At 41.1% G+C, this 14,184-nt stretch overlaps 2 protein-coding genes across 4 annotated transcripts; one reads left to right on the plus strand and one right to left on the minus strand.

Annotated features, from left to right (window-relative positions):
* Positions 1 to 45: 45 nt before the first annotated feature.
* Positions 46 to 3,238, minus strand: LOC133973260 (uncharacterized). 2 transcript variants are annotated; one of them, XM_062411012.1, is made up of 6 exons: positions 3,173 to 3,238; positions 2,224 to 2,559; positions 1,846 to 2,115; positions 1,725 to 1,766; positions 1,506 to 1,591; positions 46 to 992 (listed from the first exon to the last, which is right to left on the minus strand). In XM_062411012.1, exons 1-6 carry the CDS (start codon positions 3,234 to 3,236, stop codon positions 879 to 881), a joined length of 912 nt encoding a protein of 303 aa, XP_062266996.1. In that variant the 5' UTR covers positions 3,237 to 3,238; the 3' UTR covers positions 46 to 878. The 2 variants fall into 2 exon arrangements, with proteins under 2 accessions (XP_062266996.1, XP_062266994.1); XM_062411010.1 differs by having other exon boundaries at positions 1,725 to 1,769.
* Positions 3,239 to 8,825: 5,587 nt separating this feature from the next.
* Positions 8,826 to 13,401, plus strand: LOC133973254 (uncharacterized). Of its 2 annotated transcripts, none has more exons than XM_062411000.1 (6): positions 8,826 to 9,197; positions 9,797 to 10,132; positions 10,241 to 10,510; positions 10,587 to 10,631; positions 10,765 to 10,850; positions 12,047 to 13,401. In XM_062411000.1, exons 1-6 carry the CDS (start codon positions 9,014 to 9,016, stop codon positions 12,158 to 12,160), a joined length of 1,035 nt encoding a protein of 344 aa, XP_062266984.1. In that variant the 5' UTR covers positions 8,826 to 9,013; the 3' UTR covers positions 12,161 to 13,401. The 2 variants fall into 2 exon arrangements, with proteins under 2 accessions (XP_062266984.1, XP_062266985.1); XM_062411001.1 differs by having other exon boundaries at positions 10,590 to 10,631.
* Positions 13,402 to 14,184: the final 783 nt, after the last annotated feature.

Genomic DNA, 14,184 nt, shown 5'->3' on the forward strand with positions numbered 1-14,184 from the left:
GAACGCTGCAAACATCTGTCTCAATAAAACACACAGGCTCAGAGATGTGGAACCTGCAGGACATCCCGTTTAATAAAAGCACTGAATATTGTTATGAATACTGATATTGACTGAGGGGGGGAAGGTTCATCTTGTTGCATGTAAATCAACATCATTTAAAAAGTCTCAACTCAAACCTGGAAGTATCAACCTGCAGTATCTACATCACAGCATGAAACACTAACATGTCTATAACAGCCGGCTCATCAAGCTAAACGTACGATATCTATATGAAGATAAACCATCTTGTGATTATTATTATTACTTAAACATTGCAGCAGTAGCTTAACCTACAGCTCCCCCTTCTGGCACACTGGGCAAAACGCTTTTTACGACACATTGGTTCACATACAATAATTCATATCATCATACATTACATTTCCTTACATTTCATTTAGCTGATGCTTTTATCCAAAGTGAATTACAATAAGAGCATCAACCATGAGGGTTCAAACCCAGAACAGGAAGAATCCAGAAAGAACAATGTTCTATCAAATAACACGTCACCATAGTAATGTATAAGAATAACAGCTGGATCAGAAGAACATGAAGATACAGAATAAAATATTCCAAACGACAAACTTCAAGAATCAATAAAATGGATGAAAACTGGTTAAATCCAGTCCACATGATAAAAGTGAGTTTTATATAAATCTTCACAGACTGTCGGGCCTTGGCAGTGGTTTAAACTAAATCAAAGTTTCATCTGGGAATGTTCCCACCTTTTTTTTTTTTTCTATATAATGAGAATCACATTATTAGAGTGACTTTGTTTTCACAGCAGAAAGTTGTAACAAATGATTCCTGATGTAAAAATATCGAAGTCAAATGAAACTCTGCTATTGTATGAATGTGACGTTGGCATAGAGGCTGCTGGGATCAGCTGAGGGTCCAGTAGAAGAGGAGGGAGCTTCCACAGTGCTGAAGGCTACTGCAACATCACCACCCTGGATCTGTAGGATATACAATCAGTCAATCAATCAATCAGTCAGTCAATCAATCAATCAATCAATCAGTCAGTCAATCAGTCAATCAATCAATCAGTCAATCATCAGTCTGTATAGCACCTTTCATCAGTTTAGTGTAGTTCAATGTGCTTCACAGAACACAACAAATACAAATGTCGATGAGGTAGTATGATAAAAATGGATAAAAAAAAATACACAACAGGATGTGTTACACCACAGGTCAGGATGTTGGCACAATTACTTTACTGATAGAGAGACAACACAATGCGAATAATTATTAAAAAGTAAAATTACCTAATGCAGTGCTAACAAAACCATCACAGCATAACAACATGTATCAAAACACAAAGAAACATCCAGAACTTTAACTTTCACATTAAAACTTTAGAACTTATGATGACATCATTATTTCATGGTGTTATTACAAGATAAATAAAAACTTGGAGGAGGTATAAACTCTATAAGTGACATGTTAGTTTCATCTGTGAATGTTCTCACCTTGTTTCTTCTCCATCTGATGAGAATCACAACCAATACCACGATCGAGGCAAAACCCACAACCAGACGAATGTACCACCACCAATCTGTGAACAGAATGACAAGAGCTTCAGTTTCCTGTTCAGTCCAACTTCCTGTATTTACACATGTTGTTAACATGAACTCCATCAACACGCAGCAGCACAGAGATGAATGAGAGGTGCAGTGAATATTCAGTACCTGTTGTCATCTCATTGTTTCCTGGAGCTGGTTCGTTCTTTCCTTCTTCAGAAAAAGAAATGTATTAACAAATGGAATTTATTGGATCAGGAGCAGTTCATCGTGTTCTGTGTTTTCTCACCTGATGACGGAGGGATGAAGGAAAACTTTTCCTCTTTGTAACGATGCTTCACTTCACATGTTAATGAGCTATAGTTCTTCATCTCGTGAACAAAATGGGATTTTGAGAAGCTCACATTGGCCGAGCAGGAAGACTGTGATGTCTTCAGGTCTTTGTTGTTTTCAGTCACATCTTTATTCATAAACAGCCACTTCACTGTGAGGTCACAGCTTCTACATGTGGACACAGAGCAGCTCAATGTCACCTCATCACTTCTCTTCTGCTCAGTCACTGGTGATGATGGAGATATTGTGAGAGAAAGATAACATGAGTGAAACTATGTCCATCAGAAGGATCAGAATTATCATAATGTTTTTATGAAGAGACTCTTTTACTCACCGTTGACAACAGAGAAATAAACCTGATGATCTTTATGTGGTTGTGTTGTCTGGTCAAACTGTCTGCAGGCGTATTGACCAGCATCTTCAGCTGTGACCTCCCTAATAACCAGAGAACAGTTTGCAGCAAGACGTAGTCTGTCTGCTTTAGATTTGGAAATCACAGATGTGTCGAGCTGCCTGTTTACAAACAGGTTTACTGATCTAGTCCCCTCTGAATCAATGAAGATCCACTTAGTAGCTCCACAGTTCACATGATCATCTCTCATATTGTCACAAGGCAAAGTGACTTCAGCTCCAGCTCTGATGATGATGAAGGAATATTGGAGAGCGAGCACTGTGGAGGAAATGAGAGAGAGACAGCAACAATTAAACTAAACCAAGAAAAAGACTCATATTTTCATTCACTTCTGAATGTGAGGATTCTTTTAGACATAACTTTGTAAATTAAGACCAAATGGAGCATGACTGACAAGATGAACCTGAAAAACATCAACTCCAGTTTTCTCCCTGCATTTGAATGCCTCAGCCAACCAGTCCAGTTCCAGTCTACGTACTTTTGTCTCCAGACTCATGAGGTCACTCTGACACTTGATCACTGAAATCTAATCTGTTAAGTTTTCATTCGAGGAGACAACTGGTCAGAATCTGAAGAAATTCAGACTTGAGATGAGTGAGAGGCCAAAAACCTGAAACCTTGACCTTTAACCTCCAAATCTAACCAGTTAAACTGTGAGTTAATGGGCAGATCAAAATATTAGGAATGATCCAGTACACAAATATACACAAGTACAATATCAGAGTACTCATAAGTATCAGTCCCCTGAATGAGCCAGACTTGTGCCACAACACATCAGTGAAACTCTTCACTTTTAAAATCAAACACAAACAATCTGGTGTTATTCTTATTGTTCACACTGGTAAAGTTGTGTAAGTGTATTTATTCTCACCTGTAAATGGAATCAGAGCCAGTAGCAGATGTAAAGACATTTGAATCCGTTTGGTTTCATCCATTCTTCTTCTTTCTCTCCTCTGCTTCTCGGCTCTTAGTAAAAAGTGCAATGTGGTGTTTACTTCCTGTGGATCACTTCCCCTCAGTGACATGTCTCCTCTGTCGTCATGTGCTAGTTGCATGTAGAGAAAATATCCATCAGCACCGACTTTCCCCCGTCGACCAGAGACTGTGAATATCTGACGATGAACTAATGAGCAGCAGCGACTTTTAGATTCAGACACTTGTCACTCGTTCACATGAGAGATGCAAACATCAGGAGATTCAGTCCAAACAAAGGACGACACACGTCACCTCTGGAGCAGCTTCACATCTGGACTTTGATATTCTACAGGTGGTCCAGCTTGAATTTCTGTCTCATGTTTATTGGTTTATTCCTGTGATAAAAAAATAATAACAAATTACAAACTTATCTTGAAGTTACTGAATGATTGTAACTTATTCAGGTTCATATTCAAACACATGGAGCCAAGAGCTATTTAACCATTTGTTCAGGTCTCATGTGCATGGAGGATCTTTCTGTAATAAGATTTAATAACATTATTGACTTGGGCTTCAAAATGTTCACGTGAATCAAATGTGATTCTGTGGTTTCCAGCTGTGGATTGAACTTAGTTTGCCTGTGGACCAATAAAGTAAATGAAGAAGTGACCGTCCGTCATGTCTCAGAGTCGTTGTCATATATGGTCACATCTTTAACTTCACTGTGTCTGAAAATAAATCAACACATCATTCAGTGTGACGAGCATCACGGCTTCTTCAGTAGAAACCAGAAGCTGCCTCCCACTTCCTACTCATCTACTGAGAAAGAGATGAAGAAAGAAATGTCTCCAGTCTTTATTATGAAATCTGTTGTTAACACACAAACAAAGACACAACAAAATCATCATTAAACTCAACAAGAATCTGACCTTGGGTCTGGTTATAAAGTAAATAATAAACTCTACAAAAGAAAATAAACCTTTTATCACATGAATTCATGAGAAACAGTGACATGAACGTGAGGTTCCTGTTTCTCACGTTGACCAACTAGTTCCCTTACAGTGAAAACTGTTGTGCAATAATGAATTAAACGTGATACCATGCAATAGTTTCGGCATTCAATAAATTTGGATATCATAAAAAAATATTGACTATTAAAAATATTAATATTAAAGAATAACTTGAATTCATTAAAGTTATCACAGGGCACAATCCTTCAGAAAAACAGAAACGATCCAATTTATTGATTCTCTCATTAAAGTACCAACTATGAATTTGGAACTCTGATTAACAATTAAATTAATAACTATAACCAAAAATGACCATATAGATATTGAGCTAAGTTGAAGGATAAAGAGCTTGACAGTGTAGAGGTTGGTAAAATACACTTATGCAACATTAATGAAGAAACATTTGTTAAAGAAAAACATTTAATATGAAAGTGGCGACGCCGGCGAGCTAGTTCTGGCAGGCAACTCGAGCTGCGCTGTGCCAATCATGTGACATACGTCATGTGACCTCACTCTCCACAATCATCTATAATACACAGCCACCTCATCAGGTGGTCTATTTAACCAGAGAGACATTTCCCATCAACCCCTCTTGCTCTCACTGCTGCTGCAGTATGGCCACCAGTTGCTCCAGCGTCTCAGCTGTTGACCCAGTGACCGTTGTTCCTCCGTGGGTCGTTTGTCTCTCTCAGTCCGAGTGAGTCCTCCATGAAGAAGTTCACTTTATTTACGACATGTAGGCTCGGTCCTTCGAGATTCACTACGTGTGAATCGGACGTCAGGCGTCTGCTCCACCAACGTCTCCCTCACCTCGGGGTGTTGTCCCTCGGAGGCAGAGGAAGCACTGGATCCACTGGGGCTTCCATCCTGTTTCCTCTGCTGAATGAAGTCTGCACTGAACGTTATGAATGAAACAATTCAGTCTCGTCACTCCAACAGGATTGGGAGCTGTGGTCCCGTCTCCAGCCATGGGTTCGAGGCTCCTGTCTCCTGACAACGTTCCCTTTCCCAAAGGAATCAAGTTCTAGCAGATCTCCTCAAAGCTTCACCATCCCTGCCAGAGCTGAGGCCTAACACCTGAATGCTGTTCCCCACACTCCCTAAGATGTGGCACAGCTACGCCTGCAGCACTCCATCCTCCATGCTACTCATGCTATGTTGGACACCACAAGAAGGAACATTGACTCTCAAACATCATCTGCACCCTCGATGGTTTAATATGTAATCTCCACTGCATAATTCCCTTGTAGCATTCCAGATCACGGAGAACATGAGAGACGTGATGTTCTCCGAGATCTGGAATGCTACAAGGGAATTATGCAGAGGAGATTACATATTAAAACATCGAGGGTGCAGATGATGTTTGAGAGTCAATGTTCCTTCTTGTGGTGTCCAACATAGCATGAGTAGCATGGAGGATGGAGTGCTGCAGGCGTAGCTGTGCCACATCTTAGGGAGTGTGGGGAACAGCATTCAGGTGTTAGGGCTCAGCTCTGGCAGGGATGGTGAAGCTTTGAGGAGATCTGCTAGAACTTGATTCCTTTGGGAAAGGGAACGTTGTCAGGAGACAGGAGCCTCGAACCCATGGCTGGAGACGGGACCACAGCTCCCAATCCTGTTGGAGTGACGAGACTGAATTGTTTCATTCATAACGTTCAGTGCAGACTTCATTCAGCAGAGGAAACAGGATGGAAGCCCCAGTGGATCCAGTGCTTCCTCTGCCTCCGAGGGACAACACCCCGAGGTGAGGGAGACGTTGGTGGAGCAGACGCCTGACGTCCGATTCACACGTAGTGAATCTCGAAGGACCGAGCCTACATGTCGTAAATAAAGTGAACTTCTTCATGGAGGACTCACTCGGACTGAGAGAGACAAACGACCCACGGAGGAACAACGGTCACTTGGTCAACAGCTGAGACGCTGAAGCAACTGGTGGCCATACTGCAGCAGCAGTGAGAGCAAGAGGGGTTGATGGGAAATGTCTCTCTGGTTAAATAGACCACCTGATGAGGTGGCTGTGTATTATAGATGATTGTGGAGATTGAGGTCACATGACGTATGTCACATGATTGGCACAGCGCAGCTCGAGTTGCCTGCCAGAACTAGCTCGCCGGCGTCGCCACTTTCATATTAAATGTTTTTCTTTAACAAATGTTTCTTCATTAATGTTGCATAAGTGTATTTTACCAACCTCTACACTGTCAAGAACTCTTTATCCTTCAACTTAGCTCAATATCTATATGGTCATTTTTGGTTATAGTTATTAAATTAATTGTTAATCAGAGTTCCAAATTCATAGTTGGTACTTTAATGAGAGAATCAATAAATTGGATCGTTTCTGTTTTTCTGAAGGATTGTGCCCTGTGATAACTTTAATGAATTAAAGTTATTCTTTAATATTAATATTTTTAATAGTCAATATTTATTTATGATATCCAAATTTATTGAATGCCGAAACTATTGCATGGTATCACGTTTAATTCATTATTGCACAACAGTTTTCACTGTAAGGGAACTAGTTGGTCAACGTGAGAAACAGGAACCTCACGTTCATGTCACTGTTTCTCATGAATTCATGTGATAAAAGGTTTATTTTCTTTTGTAGAGTTTATTATTTACTCTATAACCAGACCCAAGGTCAGATTCTTGTTGAGTTTAATGCTGATTTTGTTGTGTCTTTGTTTGTGTGTTAACAACAGATTTCATAATAAAGACTGGAGACATTTCTTTCTTCATCTCTTTCTCAGTAGATGAGTAGGAAGTGGGAGGCAGCTTCTGGTTTCTACTGAAGAAGCCGTGATGCTCGTCACACTGAATGATGTGTTGATTTATTTTCAGACACAGTGAAGTTAAAGATGTGACCATATATGACAACGACTCTGAGACATGACGGACGGTCACTTCTTCATTTACTTTATTGGTCCACAGGCAAACTGAGTTCAATCCACAGCTGGAAACCACAGAAACACATTTGATTCACGTGAACATTTTGAAGCCCAAGTCAATAATGTTATTAAATCTTATTACAGAAAGATCCTCCATGCACATGTGACCTGAACAAATGGTTAAATAGCTCTTGGCTCAATGTGTTTGAATATGAACCTGAATAAGTTTCATTCATTCAGTAACTTCAAAATGGGGTCCACTTTCATTGCTACGCCGATGACACACAGATCTACATCTCCTCTAAACCGACCGCTGCCATTCCTCCTACCTCCCTCATCACCTGCCTTGATGACATCCAGAGGTGGATGAGCAGGAACTTCCTAAAGCTAAACGGCAATAAAACTGAGGCCCTGCTCATCGGCTCCAAATCCATCATCACCAAATCCCAACACACCCCAGCTCCACCCATCATCGTGACGGATTCCCTGTACCCTTCTCCCCCCAAGTCAAGAGCCTCGGCGTCATTCTGGACAGCACCCTTTCATTTGCACCCCATATTCAAAACATCACCCGGACTGCATTCTTCCAACATCTCCAGACTCCGCCCATCACTGACCCTGTCCAGCACCGAAATCCTGGTCCACTCATTTGTCACATCCTGCATCGAGTACTGCAATGCCCCCCTCACCGGACTCCCCACCAAACTCATCAACAGACTTCAAATCATTCAGAACTCGGCCGCCCGGATCATCACCTGTACCAAATCATCGGATCACATCACTCCTGTACTCATCCAACTTCACTGGCTCCCTGTACAATACCGCATCGACTTCAAAAACCTTCTCCTCACCTATAAAGCTCTCCACAATCTAGCCCCCACTTACCTCTTCGACCTCCTTCAGGAATACACTCCCCCCCGCACCCTCCGCTCATCCTCTTCTGGACTGCTAACCATCCCCACGTCACGCCTCAGTACCATGGGTGCCCGAGCCTTCAGCTGCTCAGCACCCAGGCTCTGGAACTCCCTCCCCCCACACATAAGACAATCAGACTCCATCACATCATTCAAGTCTCAACTCAAAACTCACCTGTTCAAACTGGACCCTGTGCACTTCACTTGTTTTTATGTTGATGTTCTGTTTTAATGTTGTTTTTATCTTTAATGTTTTTATCTTTTATCCTGTTCTATTGTATTGTAAGGTGACCTTGGGTGACTTGAAAGGCGCCTCCAAATAAAATGTATTATTATTATTATTATTAAGATAAGTTTGTAATTTGTTATTGTTTTTTTAACACAGGAATAAACCAATAAAAATGTGAAGTTAAAGATGTGACCATATATGTCAACGACTCTGAGACATGACGGACGGTCACTTCTTCATTTACTTTATTGGTCCACAGGCAAACTGAGTTCAATCCACAGCTGGAAACCACAGAATCACATTTGATTCACGTGAACATTTTGAAGCCCAAGTCAATAATGTTATTAAATCTTATTACAGTAAAATCCTCCATGCACATGTGACCTGAACAAATGGTTTAATAGCTCTTGGCTCCATGTGTTTGAATATGAACCTGAATAAGTTACAATCATTCAGTAACTTCAAGATAAGTTTGTAATTTGTTATTATTTTTTTATCACAGTAATAAACCAATAAACATGTGACAGAAATTCAAGCTGGACCACCTGTAGAATATCAGAGTCCAGATGTGAAGCTGCTCCAGAGGTGACGTGTGTCGTCCTTTGTTTGGACTGAATCTCCTGATGTTTGCATCTCTCATGTGAACGAGTGACAAGTGTCTGAATCTAAAAGTCGCTGCTGCTCATTAGTTCATCGTCAGATATTCACACAGTCTCTGGTCGACGGGGGAAAGTCGGTGCTGATGGATATTTTCTCTACATGCAACTAGCACATGACGACAGAGGAGACATGTCACTGAGGGGAAGTGATCAACAGGAAGTAAACACCACATTGCACTTTTTACTAAGAACCGAGAAGCAGAGGAGAGAAAGAAGAAGAATGGATGAAACCAAACGGATTCAAATGTCTTTACATCTGCTACTGGTGCTGATTCCATTTACAGGTGAGAATAAATACACTTACACAACTTTACCAGTGTGAACAATAAGAATAACACCAGATTGTTTGTGTTTGATTTTAAAAGTGAAGAGTTTCACTGATGTGTTGTGGCACAAGTCTGGCTCATTCAGGGGACTGATACTTATGAGTACTCTGATATTGTAGTTGTGTGTATTTGTGTACTGGATCATTCCTCATATTTTGATCTGCCCATTAACTCACGGTTTAACTGGTTAGATTTGGAGGTTAAAGGTCAAGGTTTCAGGTTTTTGGCCTCTCACACATCTCAAGTCTGAATTTCTTCAGGTTCTGACCAGTTGTCTCCTCGAATGAAAACTTAGCAGATTAGATTTAGACTCAGATAGATGAGTCTGGAGACAAAAGTACGTGGACTGGAACTGGACTGGTTGGCTGAGGCATTCAAATGCAGGGAGAAAACTGGAGTTGATGTTTTTCAGGTTCATCTTGTCAGTCATGCTCCATTTGGTCTTAATTTACAAAGTTATGTCTAAAATAATCCTCACATTCAGAAGTGAATGAAAATATGAGTCTTTTTCTTGGTTTAGTTTAATTGTTGCTGTCTCTCTCTCATTTCCTCCACAGTGCTCACTGTCCAATCTTCCTCCATCATCATCAGAGCTGGAGCTGAAGTCACTTTGCCTTGTGACAAGATGAGAGATGATCATGTGAACTGTGGAGCTACTACCTGGATCTTCAGTGATTCAGAGGGGACTAGAACAGTAAACCTGTTTGTAAACAGGCAGCTCGACACATCTGTGATTTCCAAATCTAAAGCAGACAGACTACGTCTTGCTGCAAACTGTTCTCTGGTTATTAGGGAGGTCACAGCTGAAGATGCTGGTCAATACGTCTGCAGACAGTCTGACCTGACAACACAAACATATGAAGATCATGTGGTTACTCTCTCTGTTGTCAACGGTGAGTAAAAGAGTCTCTTCATAAAAACATTATGATAATTCTGATCATTCTGATGGACATAGTTTCACTCATGTTATCTTTCTCTCTCAATATCTCCATCATCACCAGTGACTGAGCAGAAGAGAAGTGATGAGGTGACGTTGAGCTGCTCTGTGTCACCATATAGAGGCTGTGACCTCACAGTGAAGTGGCTGTTTATGAACAAAGATGTGACTGAAAACAACAAAGACCTGAAGACATCACAGTCTATCTGCTCGGCCAATGTGAGCTTCTCAAAATCCCATTTTGATCACAAGATGAAGAACTATAGCTCATTAACATGTGAAGTGAATGATGGTGACAAAGAGGAAAAGTTTTCCTTCATCCCTCCGTCATCAGGTGAGAAAACACAGAACACGATGAACTGCTCCTGATCCAATAAATTCCATTTGTTAACACATTTCTTTTTCTTAAGAAGGAAAGAACGAACCAGCTCCAGGAAACAATGAGATGACAACAGGTACTGAATATTCACTGCACCTCTCATTCATCTCTGTGCTGCTGCGTGTTGATGGAGTTCATGTTAATAACATGTGTAAATACAGGAAGTTGGACTGAACAGGAAACTGAAGCTCTCGTCATTCTGTTCACAGACTGGTGGTGGTACATTCGTCTGGTTGTGGGTTTTGCCTCGATCGTGATATTGGTTGTGATTCTCATCAGATGGAGAAGAAACAAGGTGAGAACATTCACAGATGAAACTAACATGTCACTTATAGAGTTTATACCTCCTCCAAGTTTTTATTTATCTTGTAATAACACCATGAAATAATGATGTCATCTTAAGTTCTAAAGTTTTAATGTGAAAGTTAAAGTTCTGGATGTTTCTTTGTGTTTTGATACATGTTGTTATGCTGTGATGGTTTTGTTTGTTTTTAAATCCATATTTATCATATTCCTTAGCAACATGTGTATTTGTTGTGATCTGTGAAGCACATTGAACTACACTAGCCTGATGAAAGGTGCTGTACAGATGATTGACTGATAGACACAAAACAAAACAAACACAAAACATACATGACAGCTCTTACATGAGGGATGAACATATGGCATGATGCAAGAGGTGGTGAATCTCACAGAACACAAATGTCGTTCAAGTCCACAGCAGTCCTTTTAATAGGGTGGAGGAAAGGTCTGGACCGATATAGTCCAAAAATGGGCGCCACACTCTCTAGAACTGATCTACACTGTGATGTTTGACGTAAGATATTCTAAAGGGATCAGTTCAGAAAAACAAAAGAATATTTTTCCTAGCTGCAAACATTAAAATATTATACAATCTTTTGTTGACTGCTGTTTTCAAACAGTCACTTGGGAGACCTAGAATCAGGGATGTGGGGTCCATTCCTATATTAAAATGAAAAATTCTCTCTATTTCACTCATAACTTTAACCCAAGAGACCAAATGGTATCCCACTTGTCTTCATCTATGGTCACATACAACTCCCTCTCCCACACACCTCTGACCCCCTGCGCACCAGTAGTAGAAAAACCATTAAGTTCATGGTAAAATGAGCTCAGAGACACTTTCAATTGTTGATGAAACAGAATCCTCTCAACAGCAGATATTTCAGGGTGATCAATAAGGGTTGTGCTATGAGTGATATAATGACGTATTTAAAGAAATCTTGTTAGGACAATTTGTATTTGTTAGTAAGCTGTTCAAATGACATAAGCTTATCATCTGACAATAGTTCACTGAGGGAGACTGATTGATTGATTGATTGATTGATTGACTGATTGACTGATTGATTGATTGATTGATTGATTGATTGATTGATTGATTGATTGATTGATTGACTGATTGATTGATTGATTGATTGATTGATTGATTGATTGACTGATTGATTGATTGATTGATTGTATATCCTCCAGATCCAGGGTGGTGATGTTGCAGTGGCCTTCAGCACTGTGGAAGCTCCCTCCTCTTCTACTGGACCCTCAGCTGATCCCAGCAGCCTCTATGCCAACGTCACATTCATACAATAGCAGAGTTTCATTTGACTTTGATATTTTTACATCAGGATTAATTTGTTACAACTTTCTGCTGTGAAAACAAAGTCACTCTAATAATGTGATTCTCATTATATAGAAAAGAAACAAAGGTGGGAACATTCCCAGATGAAACTTTGATTTAGTTTAAACCACTGCCAAGGCCCGACAGTCTGTGAAGATTTATATAAAACTCACTTTTACCGTGTGGACTGGATTTAACCAGTTTTCAGCCATTTTATTGATTCTTGAAGTTTGTCTGCTTTTGATTTCATTGTCCCACAGACTCTGTCCTCTCACCCTGTCTTCACTGCTGCTCCGTGGAGGAATCACCGGGACGAGTCTCTTCATGGCTGCTGGGATCAGCTGAGGGTCCAGTAGAAGAGGAGGGAGCTTCCACAGTGCTGTAGGTCACTGCATCATCACCACCCTGGATCTGTAGGATACACAATCAATGAATGAATCAATCAATCAATCAATCAATCAATCAATCAATCAGTCTATCATCTGTACAGCACCTTTCATCAGATTAGTGTATTTCAATATGCTTCACAGAACAACACAAATACAAATGTTAATAAGGAAGTGTGATAACAAAGGGTTAAAGATGGAGGTGAAGGTGATGCAGTGACCTACAGAACTGGTTCTCAAACTCTTTTCAACAATGTTCCCTCTTTGAAATATGTTTTCATTCAAGTGCAACACAGCATCAGTATCAATGTTTCTCACCAGAGCAATAAGCTGTGTCTTTCCACTGACGTCTGTCCATTCATCCAGCTGCAGTGAAAATGCTTCAACAAGTTTCTACACAACTTCATCAACAATGTCTGTTCCATCGTTTCTATTCTGCAGCAAAGTGTCATTTGACAAAGACCCAGTTTAGAACTGATCTGCTGTGTTTGTGTCCAGCATCGTCTCGGTCAGTACAGCAGCAGCTGGAAGTAGCAGGTCCTCAGCTGTGGTGAAAGGCCTTTTGGCTTCATGAGAAGCCTCCAGTGCTGTGGCTGATGTTCTGGAGACTTTTCACATCGTTTCTTGTGAAACTATGAAGTCAGACTGTTTCTTCTTGAGAAACTCTGGTGTGTTACCGACATGACACTGATGTGTTGTGCTGAGATGTCGCTGCAGCTGCTCTGGCTTCATGCAACTGTTTGATAACTTTTCAATCAATCTTTTCTTTGGTGGATTGCAGCTCGTTGAAGTAAATCCCATTAAAACATATTCTTCATGATACTAACGATATTGTGTTGGCTCTGTTTTGTTGGGACATCGTATTTGTGAACACAGTTTGGGTCTACATGTGTGTGATATCCTCTGTCCTTAACCCTCAGCAAGGGTCAGGAAAAACTACTAAAAACCCTTTAACAGGTACAAATACGTAGAAACCTCAGAGAGACACATGTGAGGGATCCCTCTCCCAGGACGGACAGAATTGCAATAGATGCCACGTGTAGGAGAACATCATCAATAATCAAAGTCTCTAGCAGCATTGATGAGGGTAGACATCCCGAAGGACAACCCCAACATGACATGCCAAGCAGTCCCGCTGCAATCACAGTCCATGGTCAGCAACCAGCAGGACCACGATCCACCATCCAGACCAGACGCCACTCCAGTCCTCAGTCCCCGTCCACCGCCGCCCAACAGGACCCATCACAAGCCACCATGAACCACCGCCGCGGTCCTGGTCCACCGCCCGTACCCAATGCCAACTCGACACAGGGTCCGCCACCAGCACCACGATGAGCCCATAGGACTCAGAAACCTCCACACTGGATCCACCACCACGACCCCCGGTGCGTGATCCACAAACCTTAATCCATGGTGCGGCCACAGAGGCCCTGGATCTGCGGGTGATAAAGCAAAGGGATTCCGGGGAAGGGGGATAGGGATGGAGAAGAGGAAGGAGAAGCTGGAAAGAGAAGCTCCGTGTGTCATGTGTCATAAATTCCTTTTGCGTCTGTTGAGATATCTATGTTTCTCTGTATCTTGTGACTATATTTTTCCTGTGACCTATGAAT

This window comes from Platichthys flesus, chromosome 18 (assembly GCF_949316205.1).
Source record: "Platichthys flesus chromosome 18, fPlaFle2.1, whole genome shotgun sequence".
Lineage (NCBI taxonomy): Eukaryota > Metazoa > Chordata > Actinopteri > Pleuronectiformes > Pleuronectidae > Platichthys > Platichthys flesus.